The sequence below is a fragment of the Salvia miltiorrhiza genome, chromosome 8 (genome assembly GCF_028751815.1).
Source record: "Salvia miltiorrhiza cultivar Shanhuang (shh) chromosome 8, IMPLAD_Smil_shh, whole genome shotgun sequence".
NCBI classification, from domain to species: Eukaryota; Viridiplantae; Streptophyta; class Magnoliopsida; order Lamiales; family Lamiaceae; genus Salvia; species Salvia miltiorrhiza.
In genome coordinates this window covers 55944737-55962400 of record NC_080394.1, presented here as the reverse complement: position 1 = coordinate 55962400, position 17664 = coordinate 55944737, and the positions used below count along the sequence as shown (strand labels likewise).

Below are 17664 nucleotides of genomic sequence, written 5' to 3'. Positions count from 1 at the left end.
TCATTTGTCATAGCACCACCAGAAGGTTTGCAAATTTTGGCTATTCTATCAAATACCAAGAGAGAAATGCTAGAATCAAACAATCTCCACCTGACCATCATCGGTAGGAATAAACACAATGTGCACATTAAAATCATCATCAACTTGAGACCAAAACAATGAGAGGGGATTGCAAACGAACCAATTTGCGGCGTTTCTCTCGAGGGGAATTGAACTTTCGGATGGTGTTCACGACGACAATTTGAATCCATGGGAGCGAGATCTGCCCGACGCGCGGCGCCTCTCCCATCCACCAACTCCAAACCTTCCTCACTCCGCCTCCAAACCACCAAAAATTCCTCCACCACCGTCTGCCAAAGAGGGAAATGAGAAGAGAATTTCAGTTTTTAAACAAAAAGGGGAACGAAATGAAAGGAATTAGAAACTAAAGAAATATAGGGTTTTTACCAAGGCAGACGGACGGCGGCGGCCGCGACTCTGCTGCTGTCGGTTGAAGATTTGAAGGGGAGAACGAGCGGTGGCGGCGGCCGGAGGAGGGCTGCTGTCGTCCGCCGAAGTTTGTTGGAAAGAGAGAGAGATTTTGTCAGATCTGGGGGAGAGGAGAGTGAGGACGGCGGGGACGGCGGCGCTAGTGTCGTCGGTAGGAGTCAGGAGGGGGAGGCGGCGTGGCTGGCGGCGGCGGATTCTGTGGGAGCCGTGATTGGGGCTAGGGCTCAGACGGCGGAGGCTCTCACCGTCGCCGATCTAAGTCAGAGGGGTAAAGGAGATGAGGCGGTGATGCCGCCGAGAGAGAGAAGGGAGAGCCGGGCGTGTCAGCGGCTTATCGCCGTTGCTTTGCCGGGAAGGACGAGCGGCGGCGGCGACTCTGCTGCTATCGCCGTTGCTTTGCGGGAAATCTGAGAGAGAGAGCTGAAATCTGAGAGAGAGATAGTGAGATGGGAGGGGGCGCGGCGCAGGAGAGATAAGGGGAATAGGGTTGGAGTTGGGTTTGTGTTGGGTTTAAATGTTTAATATGGGTATAAAATGTTAATGAAGAGACAAAAAATAAAATATTTTTAATTTTGTTTTTTTATAATTTATTTATTTTTTATGATTTTTATATCATATTAAATATTTTTTTCATTAATTTAAATTTAAGATGTAGTATTAAGTATTTTTTTTATGAATTAAATTTGATGATGTTCTTAAAAAAAATTAAAGAAAAAAATAGTAAAAAAAAATTAGTGAAAGAAGAGAGAGAAAAATGTAGGAAAAAACTCCTCTTTTATAGACAACGATTTTTCCAAGACCGTTGTCTATGACCGCCCTAAATAGACAACGATTTTTCAAAACTGTTGTCTATAGTTATAATAGACAACGGTTTTCAGACTCGTTGTCTATGACCGCCATATATAACCGCCTTAAATAGACAACGGTTTTTCCAAAACCGTTGTCTATAGTTATCATAGACAACGAGTTTTAGATTCGTTGTCTATGACCGCCCTAAATAGACAACGGTTTTTTCAAAACGTTGTCTATAATTATCATAGACAACAGTTTTAGAAGCATGTTGTCTATATTATGTTGTCTATGAGCTGAATTCTTGTAGTGGGGAGGCCTTGAGCTAGCTAAAGAAGCCATGGTGATTCAAATGGATTGTTAGTTTATATTCTAAACTTTCTTATATTGGATTTGCATGGCTTTTGCCAGTGTTTCTCAATTTCTCATCTAATTAATGGAATTTCCTTCTATTTCTCAATACATGTGGTTGGAAATTCTCTTATTTTAAGAGTGTTAATTGGAAATGGCAGTCATCAGAAATCCGGAAGATGTCACTATTTTGACAGCCACCAGCTGCACCAACAGATCAGCAGAAAGGCTGAATGAGAAAGGTCGAGATTCTAACAGCATGTCAACGTTCTCGAATCCCCATTAAAGGATCTCAGGATATGCTAAGGCTATAAATCCAACAAAGCCAGCATAAAAGATGTGCACTTCGTTAAGCCAACCGAGACAGAAGATAGAGTGGCAGTTCTGAACTGACAAGAACAGGAGATTAAAGATTAAATTAAACCATTATTCAATCTTTTTTTTTTTTGATCGGGCAAAGTCATGTTAGATGTAAGTAATTAGTTGGAGAACATTATATTCCATTTTAAACAAGTTTTTGAGAAAGACCTTTTCTTTTTATCTCCTAATACAAGTTTTTGCCATCTCTTTTCTTTAAACTGTAAGTGTGAGAATGAGAACATTATCATATTACTATAGTTTCTTAAAACATAAAAATAAGTAAGCGTTAGGATACATAATAAACATTTATAAGGACTTCATTGCTGTTATAATCCAAAAAATTCCAATAACAAGATAAATATGAAGGTCATAACTCTGGTCATGTTATTAAGGAACATTGATCATTCTCAAGGAGTGTGTGATATATAGAACACATTTGGTGATTACAAGACTTTGTAACCACGTGTTGGAGGCTAAAATATTAATTAATCAATACAAATTCTAGCAAAAAAGTGTTGATTTCTAGAATGCATCTGATTACATCTGATCCACGACTTCCATTCAAGTTTGCATAGTGACAATTTCCTCTTATTGTTTTGTATATATGTGCCATAACAATCAACAAGAGTCAATGATAATCTCTATCACACGTGAAGCTTTTTCAAAAGAAACTAGTATTCTCTCATGATCAACTTTACGTTGCTATTTCAAGAGTAAAGAGTCGGAGTGGCTTGAAGATTTTAGCATGTGATAAAAGATAATAATAGCATATCTAGTACAATGAATATTGTCTACGAAGAAGTTTTTCAAAACTTATAAATTTACTAATTTGTATTACCATGCTTTATTTAATACTAGCAGAGATGACGTGCGTTCGCATGTAAAAAATAATTATTTTAATGAAGAAATTGTTATGGGTGTAAATTTATATTTTATTTTATAGCAATATCTATCATTTTAATGTATTTTTTGAATCAATTATTGATTAATATTTGAAAAGTATAATGTTATAGAACTCATAAAATTAAAATAAAAATTTAATTTTATTTAATTAAACATCACTTAATTTTTTCTTCATATTTATTTTATAGGTTTCTTCTTAATTAATTTTAATTCCAAAGATTCTAGCAAAATTAAAATTTTAATTCTTTGTATTTTTTTAATTCTAAATTATTAAAATTATATAATAAAAACTAGTAACTTATATGATGAAGAGTCCTAATGGAAACTACTACTTAAATAACTATTAAAATATAAAGGATAAACCATAATATATTTATAGATATATTATATGTATAATATATTAAATTACACAATTGACCTTGAATTAAGTATATATATGAGGGATATAATAGGCAAATCAAATTTTGTAAAATAAAGCTCTTTTATAATAGGTATAGATTACAATTATCATTATTATTATTATTATTATTATTATTATTATTATTATTATTATTATTATTATTATTATTATTATTATTATTATTATTATTATAGCACCCTTATTTGTAATAGTATAATTAAAAAAACTATTTGCTTAGTTAAAGGTTATGTGTTCTCTTCCAATATAACATAATAATTTTTATTTATTATTTTAACACAATACAATGTTAATTAATACTACTATATAATTAATTAATGTTATAAAAAAATTACAATAATTAACCCCGTGCATGCGCACGTACGGGTGGAATTAATATTAGTTGAAAGGAATAGCAACAACTTTTGACCTTAAAACTATTTGCCATAGATGCTTGGAAATTGGCTTGAGCTACAATCAGTGGCGGAGCCAGACTTTGAGTTCAGGGGGGTCCATTTTTTTTTTAATAAAATAAATAAATAAATAATAAAAAATTCGAAATAAATAATAATCACTAATACAACTATAATGTCATTTAAATTACATAACAAGTCAAATAAACAACATAAACAATTTTTTTCAGAAATCATAACATTTCTCTCCTGTTTTTCATGTTCTGAAACCTCTGCATAATAGCTTCATTAGTAACATTTACAAACACATCCTTTTCGATGTAAGGTACTAAGCAATCGTTCAAAAGATTGTCTCCCATACGATTGCGAAGAACACTCTTGATGATCTTCATTGCTGAAAAGACTCTTTCAACTGTAGCAGTAGCAACTGGTAAAGTCAATGATAACTTAACTAACAAATACACCAAAGGAAAAATGTCATGTTTCCTTGTAGAAACCATCTTCTCAGCAAGATCTCCAATCCCTGATAGTTCTAAGAACTTTTCATCCATGCGCACATCGACAATAAAGTTCTCAAGCTGACTTTCAAGTTCATACAAAGCAACTTCAGAAAATTCAGACGGATAAAACTTTGCAAGTCGAACTAGCTTTTCAATATCAAATCCAGCAAATGAGTCTCTAGGATCCAAACATGACATGCATAAAATCAATTCTGTGTTGACTTCATCAAAACGTTGATTTAACTCTAAAACCTGCATGTCAATCACAGTGTAAAAAAGCTCAACTCGATAATGGTGGAGATTTGTCATTTTCTCAACTCTACGCCTTCCTCTTCCTCGAGGTGCATATTCATCTTCCATATCAATCATTTCTATCTCATTTTTACTACAAAACATAGAAATGTCAGTTAACATCATCTCCCATTCTTTATCTCTCATTGCTTGCAAGCGAGTTTTTGCTACATTAACAAGTCTCATTGCATTCACAATATCTTGTTCTTTCCTTTGTAGCACTTGAGATAGATCATGTGTAATTCCCAAAATTTTCTTCATCAGATGTAACACAAAGACAAACTCAAATCGACTAATAACATCTAACAAATCCATAGCTTCAGATTTTTGTGAATCATCGGTACCATTTGCCCCAACATACTCCAGAACATCAACAACAGAAGTAAATAAGTGAATCAAGTTGATGAGAGTACCGTAATGAGAACTCCAACGAGTGTCCCCGTGTCGTTTCATCCCCATTTCTTGATTCAATCCCCTTCCGGTCTTAATTTCATCACTTGCAATGCCTTCCATAATCTTCTCTCTTTGGCTCTCTCGAAGCATATCCCTGCGCTTACATGAACCTCCAACCACATTGCATAAACGCGAGATAGTGTTAAAGAAAGACCCAATAATGATATGCTTTTTCGCAACAGCAACAATTGTTAGTTGAAGCTGATGAGCAAAACAATGAACATAATAGGCATTAGGATTCCTCTTGAGAATCAAAGTTTTCAATCCACTGAATTCACCTCTCATGTTACTTGCACCATCATATCCTTGACCTCTCAAACTAGAAATGCTCAACCCATAAGTAGAAAATAAGGAATCAATTCCCTTCTCAAGTGAGGTAGCAATTGTGTCACTAACATGCACTAGACCAATAAATCGTTCAATGACACATCCCTTTTTATTCACATAGCGTAGAACAATACCCATTTGCTCTTTGACAGACACATCCCGACATTCATCAACTAATATGGCAAAAAAATCATTACCAATATCATCAATGATAGCTCTAGTAGTCTCAACTGCAATTGCATTTATGATATCTTTCTGAATGTCAGGTGATGTAAGTTTCAAGTTTTCAGGAGCATTCTTCAACACAACATTAGATATCTCTTTACTACAAGAAGCCAAAAGTTTCAAAAGCTCCATAAAATTGCCTTGGTTCAAAGATTCTTCTGACTCATCATGTCCTCGAAAAGCCATTCCTTGCATAAGGAGATAGCGGAGACACTTTATTGATGCATCTAATCTAGAGCGATAATCCATCTGTGACTGTTTAGATACTCTAGAAATTGTCACCTCAATGTGTTGGGCTTGATTCATCAAATCTTGACATGCCAATCTACATTTATTATGATCACTATTAACCTCTCCAACATGATCTCTCAATCTATCTTTCTTGCGCCAAGTATTAAACCCTCCAGATATAAAAGCATCATGTCCTTTTTCGCTACTACCCGATGAAAACAAATAACAATATAAGCAAAAAGCAGCATCTTTTGCAATATTATATTCCAACCACATCTTGAATTCATCAAACCAAGCCGAAACAAATTTTCGCTTTCTATTGGCCTCTATCTTCTGTGGAAAATCATGATTACGCGGTTGACATGGACCTTTTAATAAATAAGCTCTACGCACCTGCTCAATCATGTTTGGAGGATAGCTCATTATGTTAGGCCGTAGTCCCGGATCACTTGGAAGATTTAATAAATCAACCACTTTCGAAGATGGCTCAAGCTGAAGATCAACTTCAATATTCACTTCTTTTGGTGATGCTTCAGGTTCCACACGTGCATTAGGACCATTAATCGTTGAAGATGAACCCGCCCCACTTGTAGTAACTATGTGATTATAATATCGTTTCATTTTCAGCTACTTCCTGTGAATAAAAAATATATACATTTCAGTCAATATATAAACGCATTAATACCAACAAATATATGAGGCAAATCACCAATCAAATTACAATTCTCATACCAAAGGAACATTACAATGTGAATACTACTGATTTAGACATCAATAGAGAAAAACAAAAGAACAAACAAAAAGGATCAATTGATTTAAACATGTTGCAGTTCCCATTTTTAATTTCAAAGAAGAACAAACTTATATTTTTATTTTTTTAACAAACCAATAAAAACAAAATCTTAAGATTTATCATCAAATGTGCGTCTAAACATGCTGAATAAAAATCATTTCAACTAAATCCATTAAAAATAAATGGCTACAAGCCTACAACTAAATAAATCACAGCACCCTCTCTGCAAAGTCGATGGCAACACAGTTCAACGATATTTAATAAATCCGATTTCCTTAGCATTGCTGCGGAAGCTACAAACTTATATTTTTAAAACCAACATGAAATTAAAGAAAAAGACGTCGCACCGGAGAGAGACGACGCACCGGAGAGAGATTGCTGTCGACGGAGAGAAATTGCCGGCGACGGCGTCGACAGGGGCAGGCTGGCAGCAGCCGGTAGAGAAGTTGGAAAGCGGCGCGGCACCTGGAAGTTGGAAAGCGGCGCAGCTGCGCAATGGAGAAGGGGAGGAGTTTCAGAGGTTAGGTTGTGAGGGCTGCGAAAATGAACCCTAAAATTGTTTTTTTTTTAATTTTTATTAATATATGTGAAATTACTAAAATACCCCTGCGAAAATTACAAAATTCCAGGGGGGTCCAGTGAACCCACTGCCCCCCCCCTTGGCTCCGCCACTGGCTACAATAGTAGCATATGCTAGCTCATTTGACTAACATATATGATGCATGCCATTGCCATCAAATTCATCCCTAGCTTTTTATCTGGGCATATAGATGGCTTATGCTGCAGTGATTTCCCTTAAGCAAACAATAGAACGTCTTCTAAATTCTTGTCGATTTTCTCGGGAAAGCTTGCGATCTGCCTCCGAGGAGGCGGCATCACTACAGAGCGTCCTGAAAAGACTCGACGATCACGGCGGAGGCGAAAGGTTGGAGGCTTTGGACGGCCAGACGAGAGAGGCGGCGAGCAAACTTGAAGATTTTCTGATACTCCTGTTAGTCAAAAGAAGGGGGCCAACCACCAAGTCAAAAGGGTGGCTTCCACTTTAGCTGCAAATGGCTTCAAGCAATGCGGCCATCAATCTTTCAACAACTGCTGCAGATACTATTCATTTGGAGGCAGTCTTTTGCCTATAAATAGAGAAGGCAGAAACCTGCAAAAATCACCCCAAAACCCCAGAACAACACCACCAAGCAGAAGGAAAATTTTGCTAGAGAGAGAGAAAAATCTTGTGAGAGAAAACTTCAGTGTGGAAGTTATACACGAGTGATAAAAGTGAGTTGAGAGAGATAGCCTCTGCGTAGGCAGATACAAAATACAGTGTGGTATTTTTGTTGTACTCCTCCTTTTGAGATTCTCTAATATATTGGTGTGGGTCCGTGGACGTAGGCAGTTTGGCCGAACCACGTTAAAAATATCGGTGTCATTTTTCTTCTCGTTTCATATCGGTCGATATCCACAATATTGAGTCACACTTGATCCCGGGCGGAATTAGTTGTGTCTAATTTCCCAACAACAATCCTGGGCGGAATTATTAGCGTCTATAATTCCCAACAACTGGTATCAGAGCCACAGTGGTGGCAGATATTTTCTGATGTTTTTTCGCTGTTACTATTCACGGCGGTTCCGATTTGTCGACAAAAGGTGTTCTAAACACGGTGGTTAGCTGAAAAATCAGAAATGATCCAAGGAGTCCAGATCGAGTGGGAGCAATGTCGACAGACGATAAAATTTCCAAAATAGATAAATTCAACGGTGTGAATTTTGGATTTTTTGGAAAATGCAAATGGAGGATTACTTGTACCAGAAGGACCTGTATAAGCCCTTGAAGGAAAATCCAGAAGTCAAGGACATGGACGGAGCAAGTCAAAGAATGGCAGGCAGAGCTCCATGAACCACAAGAATTCCAACAAATCAAAGTCTGTTGAATGTTGGAACTGTGGTCAGGTCGGGCACTACAGAACGCAGTGTAAAGTACCTTCAAAGGGAAACGAGAAAAAGACCGAAGCCAATGTTATGGCTGAAGAAGAAGGCGATGTCTTGATATGTTCCATGGAGAAAATGGCCGAGTATTGGGTCATAGACTCTGGAGCATCTTTCCATGCCACCTCGAATCGAAATTCCTTCATAAATTACATGTCGGGAAATTTCGGAGAAGTATATCTTGGAGATGATCATCCATGCAGCGTGGTGGGCATAGGAGAAGTACAGATCAAACTCAATGGATCTGTATGGAAATTGAAGGACGTGAGACATATTCCAGAGTTGAGGAATAACTTGATCTCCGTCAAGCAATTGTCGAGAGAAGGATGTGATACACACCTCTCAGGTGATTGTTGGAAAATCACTAGGGGCGCAATGATTCTTGCACGTGGCAAGGATGCTGGCAGCCTATACACAGCGATGAATGCGTGTGTGACAATTGCAGTTGCTGATAGCAAGAAGAATGCAAATCTGTGGCACCAAAGACTTGGGCACATGAGCCAGAAAGGGCTCAAGTATATGCATTCGAAAGGGAAACTACCAGAGCTTCAGTCTGTTGATATAGACTTTTGCAAAAGTTGTATCTTCGGGAAGCAGAAGAGGGTGAGTTTCAACACAAGTTGTAGAACTCTGAAGCAAGTAAAGCTTGAGTTAGTCCACACAGATGTTTGGGGTCCAGCAAGAGTTTCATCCATTGGCGGAAAGTCTTACCTTTGTGACTTTCATCGATGACCACTCGAAAAAGGTGTGGGTTTACTTCTTGAGACAAAAGTCAGAGGTGTTTGAGGCGTTCAAGAAGTGGAAGGCCATGGTGGAGAATGAAACTGGCTTACGGATAAAGAGATCCGATAATGGCGGAGAATACGAAGATATGGCGTTCAAGAAATTTTGTTACCAGAATGGCATCAAGTTGGAAATGCCAGGGACCCCACAACAAAATAGAGTCGCAGAACGCATGAACCGGACGTTGACAGAAAGAGCTAGGAGCATGAGGATACATGCAGGACTGCCAACACAATTTTGGGCAGAAGCTGTCAACACAACGGCATATCTCGTTAACCATGGGACATCTGTACCATTGGAGTACAGAATACCGGAGAAAGTTTGGAGCGGCAAAGAAATCAAACTTTCTCACATAAAAGTATTTGGCAGGTCATCTCGACCTCAGGTTCCTTGTATCGAAAGTCTTCCTGATAGTGTGGTCAGGCAGCGAGTCCCGTTGAGTGGTAACGGCGGTGCAAGATATACGGAGGTGTACCCCCAGTGAACTCACGATTGAATCCGGTGGTTCCTTGTATCGAAAGTCTTCCTGATACTGTGGTCAGGCAGCGAGTCCCGTTGAGTGGTAACGGCGGTGCAAGATGTATGGATTGTCGTTCGAGGGAGGACATGATGTGGTCCTTGGTTTGAGGGGAGGATTTAGGAGAAGCAAAGCGAATTCTCGGGATGAGAATTTACAGAGACAAGCAAAAAGGTGTTTTGCAGTTGTCTCAGGCCAAATACGTTGATCGAATCTTGCAAAGATTCAACATGAGCAGTGCTAAGCCGGTTAGCTCAGCGTTAGCTAACCATTTCCGCCTATGCAAAGAGCACTCTCAAAAGACAAAGGAGGAAAGAGACTTCATGGCTAAAATTCCTTACGCCTCAGCCGTTGGAAGTCTGATGTATGCCATGGTCTGTACTAGACCAGATATCGCTCATGCAGTGGGAGTTGTGAGCAGATTTATGGCAAATCCAGGAAAGCAGCATTGGGAAGCAGTAAGGTGGATATTGAGATATCTACGTGGATCTACTGATAGATGCTTGTGCTTTCGACGAGGTGATGTAGCACTACAAGGTTTTGTAGATGCAAATTTTGGCGGTGCGGTAGATCGCAGGAGAAGCACTACCGGTTATGTCTTTACAGTTAAGACAGAAAGACTGCTGCGTTGATCAAGGTGTGAAGACAGATTGAAATCAGTCTTCAAGTGGGAGATTGTTAGTCAAAAGAAGGGGGCCAACCACCAAGTCAAAAGGGTGGCTTCCACTTTAGCTGCAAATGGCTTCAAGCAATGCGGCCATCAATCTTTCAACAACTGCTGCAGATACTATTCATTTGGAGGCAGTCTTTTGCCTATAAATAGAGAAGGCAGAAACCTGCAAAAATCACCCCAAAACCCCAGAACAACACCACCAAGCAGAAGGAAAATTTTGCTAGAGAGAGAGAAAAATCTTGTGAGAGAAAACTTCAGTGTGGAAGTTATACACGAGTGATAAAAGTGAGTTGAGAGAGATAGCCTCTGCGTAGGCAGATACAAAATACAGTGTGGTATTTTTGTTGTACTCCTCCTTTTGAGATTCTCTAATATATTGGTGTGGGTCCGTGGACGTAGGCAGTTTGGCCGAACCACGTTAAAAATATCGGTGTCATTTTTCTTCTCGTTTCATATCGGTCGATATCCACAATATTGAGTCACACTTGATCCCGGGCGGAATTAGTTGTGTCTAATTTCCCAACAACAATCCTGGGCGGAATTATTAGCGTCTATAATTCCCAACAACTCCATCAATCAGATTATGACGGAGATGAATTAGTTTCTTGTGAGATGATGAGGTGGTTTGCTGAAACTGCGACGAAGTTGAGGGAGGATTACGCCGCGGAACTAGACAATGACGACGGGGGCGAGGGCGGTGGCGGCGACGCTTCATTATCAGAAACTGATGACTCTGATGATGCCGACATGGTTGGATACTCTGATGAACTGAACCGTATGAAATGGCACATGAGAAAAGCCGTGAGGCCAGACGACTGGGCAGCTGCGTCGATCTTCGGGCGGCCGGGCACCAAAAGAACGTACGCGGCGCGGGAGCTTTTTCAATACGTACGAGAACTACAAACTTTTCACTGCGGCGTGTGGGTGACCGTGGCCCCCAATAATCACCGCAAAGATATCCTCATCGGCATTCTCTCTCAGGCTAGAATCTATCTCAACTGTGGCGACCGGGAGGTGGCGGTGGCGGCGGTCGGGCAAGGCGCCACGGGGCTCAAGGGGAGCTACGAGGACGACGAAGAATTTGCAATCAGGGTCAATCTGCTCAACATACTGGCGGGGCGGAGGTACAATATTCGATTCGTATTCGTCAAATTATTTAAATATCTTTCAAATACTAAATTCGATTTGGATTATTCGTACGTATCATAATATTATTATTGTGACAATATACAATTCTAGCATTTTCGATATAGCAAGAGAAACTTGAGTTAATAACTCATAAAGATAAAAAAAATTGGAAATATTAATCTTTTTTGTGTAAATGTGCCAATTATATCCTTAATAAAAAAAAAATTAGAATTCAAATTTTTTATCCATATGGATAAAAAGTAAAAAATGACTATTGTTTCTTTATTTAAAAATTAACATTGCAATTACACGAATTTAAATTAATTTTTCGTGTAATTATCGAATTTTATGTATAAAAGTATTAAAGTAAAAAATGAGTATGATTTTTATATTTTTATCTATATGACTATAAATTTCTATGAGTGGATTTTGAAAATAGCCACTTTTATATAGTAAAAATAAATTTTACCCACTAATATAAAAACTTAAAAAAATACCCACATTTACCATTTTACCCTTACATATAAAATTTTACAAATACCCACTGTTCACTGGTTGTGAATTCAACTCGAATTCACAACTAAATTCAAGTATTGGTTGTGAATAACAAGTGTTGGTTGTGAATTCGCGTGAATTCACAACCAACATTATTTCGAGTTGTGAATTCACAACCGATAAAACTTGAATTCACAATCAACATTATTTCAAATTGTGAATTCACAACCAATGAAACTTGAATTCACAACCAACACTATTTCAATTGTGAATTCACAACCAACGTTGATAATTCAGTTGTGAATTCATAAATCTGGTTGTGAATTCAAGAACATTTGTACAAAATTGCTCGATTTTCATCAATTTCTTTGTTACTTGTAATTTTTTTTATTAAAATCAAATTGAATTTAATTTTTTCTCAAATAATCTAAATAATCTCCTAGTTAACTTCCGTGTTGAAATCAACATAAAAGAATATCGAATATAATTGAAAAAAAATCAATTCCCCCCCCCCCCTAATTCACTAATCCATCAACTCGAAGAAATTGTTGATCAAGTTAATCTGCAACAATTCGCTGATCCCCTAATTCACCAAATTCACTCAAATTCACCAAAACTCCCCTCAAATTCAACAATTTTAAAATAAGTCACATGGAAATTATACACATTCGCCCCATTCGTTAAGTAAACTGGAAATTGATGGCAGAGGGAGATCGACGGCAGAGCATGCGTTTCTCGCCGGCCGTTGCAGGAGAGAGAAAGAGAGAGAGAAGACAAAGAGCGAGGCGGCGGCGGCCGCGACGCGGCGGAGACGTCGAACTTGTGAGCGTCGAGATCTGATCACCGAGCTTCTGATCGTCGGCGATGGTGAGGCTCGAGATCTGATCGCCGAGATCGATGACCTTCTCCGGAGCCTCGACCGCGGCGAGGGGGCGGACGGCGGCGGAGGTGCGTGTAGATAGAGGAAGAAGGAGAGAGAGATGCCGAGATTGGAGATGAGGAGAGGAACGCGCGGCGGCAACGCCGATGTCGCCATGGCTGTCCTCGACCGCCACCGCCGTGCTCCAGTCGATCCGCCGCCTCAATGGCCGCCCTCGGCCGCCACCGCCGTGCTCCAGTCGATCCGCCGCCTCAATCGCCAGAGAGAGAGAGAGTGCGTTGAGGAATGAGAGAGAGAGGAGAGAGCGGGTAGAGAGAGAGAAATGAGATAATGAAATGAAATTAGGGTTTGCCCATTTATATAGAAGGGTAATTTAGTCCTTTAACACAAAAAGTGGGTATTTTTTATGTTTTTATTTGAGTGGGTAAAATTTATTTTTGTTATAAGAAAGTGGGTACTTTGATATATTAACACAATTTCTATTACTCCCTCAGTCTCATTATTATAGTGTAAAAGTGTGTGAGACCAATTGTTTATAGTGTAAAGACATTGCCAAAAATAGAAACAGACCAATATTAATGAGACACCCCAATAAGGAAAACATACAGAGAGTGTGTATTATATACTTTTGACCATTTCTCATACTATAACAAAAGAAAATTACACGAATGTAGATAAAATTGTGTAAATAATACTCCCTCCGTCCCGCGAGTCTTGACACGTTTGGGTTCGGCACGGGAATTAAGGAGTTGTAGATTAGTGTTTTAAGTGTGTAATTAATAAAATATAAAATTGATAAAGTAGGAGAGAGAAGGTAATAAAAGTGATAAAGTAGGAGAGAGAATATAATAAATGTGATAAAGTAGGAGAGAGAAAGTAATAATTATTACCAAAAAAAGAAACGTGTCAAGATTCGTGGGACGGAGGGAGTAGTAATAGTCATTTTTTACTATTATGCTCTTACATGAATTATTCGTGTAGCTAAACTTCATGTAACAGTGTAAATAATATTGTTACACATCGAATTTGTACAATCCTAAGGTACATGATCGTGTTGGATAACATGAATGAGACGGGAATGTTGGAGTACTTGGTGACTGCGTTTCCGGTGCAGAACAACGGGAGTGTAGTGTTGGTGACGAGCAGCGCCGTAAACGTAATGAACCATCCGGGGCTCCTTTTAACTTATAGGATGGGATATCCGGCCTTACGATACGAGGACATGTGGTGGGATCTTCTCCGGTCTATGCTGTTGGCGCCGCAGCCCGTCTCGCCGGACTTGGAGGATGTGGGAAGGAAGGCTGTCCGGAACTGTCGAGGCCGGTTTTTTTGTTTTGTGAAGCTTATCTTCTTCTTATGGAACGCCGACAGAAGTGTAGAGGCGTGGAGCCAGGTAGCCCATCATCCACACCATCCAATCTTCCACGAAATTGTTGATGAACTAGCAGATGTAAGTACAACTTTTCTCTCTGTGTGATTAAAGGATAAAAAGATTAAAAAAAAAAAAAAATAGTGGAATTTAATACCGAGTAAAATTTAATTAAAGACAATGAATTAAAAACATTAAAGATTATTGTGTGTCAAGAAATACTAGAAGCACAAGTGATAGTTAGAATATGAATTGAAAGTCTAATTTTTCAAATCTGATTTGACATACATATTTCACAGACTCACTCTTGTATTGATGAACTAATCGCCAGGTACGTAAAATCAGAGAAGACTTGAACAATTTTACAGATAGTGACAAGGCCGTCTTATCCCATTTTATCGAAGATATTGATGCACCAACTGGCGTTCAATTTATGAAGGAGAAGCTCTTCCCGGAAAGGAAGTTCTTCCCAAAGATGGAAGTCATCTCATTTGTTGGAATGGCGGGCATTGGCAAGACAGCATTTGTTAAGAAGGTTTATGAATATGCTAAGATTTTGTCCGAATATGAGAATATTGATTTGCGTTATTACAAGCACTGCGTGTGGCTTACTTTAGGCCCAAAATATAAATCAGAAGATATATTCATAGATATTCTAGCTCAGATATTTCCAGACATTGATAAAATGGTAATCAGAGGAGATGCAGATCTTGCTGCTGAGAAGATCCAAGTGTTACTGAACAAGAGGCTCTTCATTGTGTTGGACGATGTGTGGAGCGAAGCTCCATTGGAGCACTTGGCGAAGTCATTTCCGAACATCAAGGGCAGGGCTTTTGTGACTACTAGAATGGGGAAAGTGGCACGTTCTGAAAAGGTCCACATTGTTCGTGAAATGCACTTACTAAGCAAAGAAGAAAGCTGGAAGCTTCTTTGTGAGAAGGTGTTTATTGAAGAAGATAACTGCCCTTTTGATCTGAGGAGAAGTGGGAAGAAAATTGCTGAGAACTGTGATGGTCTTCCTCTCACCATTCTCAAAATAGCTAGCCTCGTTTCCAAAGACCTCACCGCGGAATACTGGGACGATGTGGCAAAGAAGAATTCGGATTTCGTGAGTGCGTTGCAAGACTTATCTGAAACACTAATTCCAATCTACAGCAACCTGCCTCAGTATTTGAAACCCTGCTTTCTCTACATGGGAGTGTTTCCGGAGAAAAGCGAGGTCTCCGCCTCCAGAATCGTCCAGCTCTGGAGTGCTGAGGGTTTTCTCGAACAAGGAGACGAACAAGAGTTGGGTGCAGAATGTTTGCGGGAGCTTGTCGATAGAAATCTTGTGATGAGATCCGACACTTGTCGCCTTAATTCTGTTTTATGGTATCTAACCAACGCTGTAGCTGCGAGGACCAGCTTCTTCTATACATTGAGTAGTAATCAAGATGATAATGATTCAATCAAGACGGCTCGCAGATTCTGTATCCGCAACTGCATTTTGCTGAGCATTAAAGACGTGCATGTCGCGATGATGGGGTCGGCTTCAACAGCGCATTCCTTTCTCTGTAGCGGCGCGTATCATCAGTACCCTGTGCTGGTATGCTGGGAGCTGAGGCTGCTGAGGGTGCTGGATGCTGCGGCAATCCGTTTCTATGATTTCCCTATTGAAGCAGTGGAGCTTATTCATCTCAGGCACCTCGCCATCACCTGCGACGGAGACCTTCCGCCTACCATCTCCAAACTGTGGAATCTCCAATTCTTGATTGTCAGTCGCCATCTCTGCCTGTCTGGAGATCCTTCCTACCTGCCTATGGAGATATGGGATATGAAGGAACTCAAACATGTTCAGGTTTTTTTTTTTTTTTTTTTTTTAAAGGATCAATAATGATTTCCGTTTAATTTTTTTACCGATTAATTGGTTCAGGTCACAGGAAGCAACCTACCGATCCCTAATACTAGCGGCGCTGTCTTACCAAACCTGGTGACTCTGTTGGATGTGGGCTACCACACTTTCACTGAGGAGGTCCTGAAAGGAATCCCCAATCTACAAAAGCTAGGGATTCAAATTGATTTACCGCCTGGTGATGCTCCTGATCCGTTTCATCAATACCTGAATCGTATCTCCAGTCTCAGCAAACTGGAATCACTGGAATGTGTGGTGGTGAATCCTGAGGTTGAGCCCAGGGTTGCTCCACCGGCTCCTCGCTCGATGTTCCCGCCAAGTCTGGAACGGCTGAGCTTGAGCGGGCTGGGGTATCCCTGGGAGTACATGAATATCATTGAAGAGTTGAAGAATCTCAGGGTGCTAGATTATTTATTTATTTTGATTTTTTTATGAAAGATGATCAATAATGATTACTCATTTTTCTCGATATATATAGGTGTTGGAATTACGGGGATATGCTTTTCAGGGAGAAAAGTGGGAGACAAGTTTCAGGGCTTTCCGGAAACTGGAACGTCTTGTGATTGAAGATACAGATTTGGTGCAGTGGAAGACTACAGTTTATAGCTTTCTTAAGCTTAAACATGTGAGCATCAAACACTGCTACATGTTGGATGAAGTCCCTAGTCATGTTTTGGCGTGGCATGATACATTTGAAGTAGTTGACTGCAATCCTTTGGCTGCGGCGAATTGGAAAGAGATGATAAGAATGTGGAGAGGAAGCAATGTCCCACTTATAACTGAAGCTACATCATATCGACATTCAAAACTTCATATGGACTTCTCTTGGGAAGTCGGTAAAAGGTTAACCATTCCTGCAGCTGTAGATCCACCGCCTGCCCTTCTCAACTGTCGCGCCGTCATCATCAAACAATTAAATCAGGTAAACGCTCTGAGGCTTAGGGGGTGTATTGGATTGAGATTCTGTAGGATTTTAAAGGATTTCGAAAGTTTGGGTGTATTCAATCCAAACTCTTAAAAGTCTTTTAAAATCCAGAGGTATTATATCCAGATTTTTTAAAGTCTTTTAAAATCCAGATGTATTTAAACCAAACTTTTTAAAGTCTTTTAAAATCAAGTAGTATTCAACATTTCATGGATTTTAACAATCCATAGATTTTGATGGATTTGTCAAAAAAAAAAAAAATACAAAGGACGAAATCTGAGCTTCAGACTTGAGATTTCAATGGATTCCTCTAAACTTCATGCGACTCCACACGAAGTCTATGGATTTATAAAGTTCTTTAAAATCTTAGAGAATCCCAATCCAATACACCCTTTGTTTCCCATTTTTTTGAGTGTATTATGAGTGAAATTAATATGAGTTTTTTCATATCACACCAAAAATGGAGGGATAATATTATCCATCCTTGAAATGAAAATAAGG

The 17664-nt window shown here is 39.2% G+C and overlaps 2 protein-coding genes across 3 annotated transcripts; one reads left to right on the top strand and one right to left on the bottom strand.

Annotated features, from left to right (window-relative positions):
• Positions 1-3825: 3825 nt before the first annotated feature.
• On the bottom strand, positions 3826-7069 carry LOC130999314 (uncharacterized). 2 transcript variants are annotated; one of them, XM_057924829.1, is made up of 2 exons: positions 6870-7069; positions 3826-6363 (listed from the first exon to the last, which is right to left on the bottom strand). In XM_057924829.1, exon 2 carries the CDS (start codon positions 6348-6350, stop codon positions 3936-3938), a length of 2415 nt encoding a protein of 804 aa, XP_057780812.1. In that variant the 5' UTR covers positions 6351-6363; positions 6870-7069; the 3' UTR covers positions 3826-3935. The 2 variants fall into 2 exon arrangements, with proteins under 2 accessions (XP_057780812.1, XP_057780813.1); XM_057924830.1 differs by having other exon boundaries at positions 6888-7069.
• A 4008-nt stretch (positions 7070-11077) lies between these two features.
• Positions 11078-17154, top strand: LOC130999306 (putative late blight resistance protein homolog R1A-10). The gene is made up of 4 exons (XM_057924821.1): positions 11078-11599; positions 14020-14428; positions 14679-16184; positions 16260-17154. The coding sequence occupies exons 1-4, from the start codon at positions 11088-11090 to the stop codon at positions 16671-16673; spliced, it is 2841 nt and encodes a 946-aa protein (XP_057780804.1). The 5' UTR covers positions 11078-11087; the 3' UTR covers positions 16674-17154.
• Positions 17155-17664: the final 510 nt, after the last annotated feature.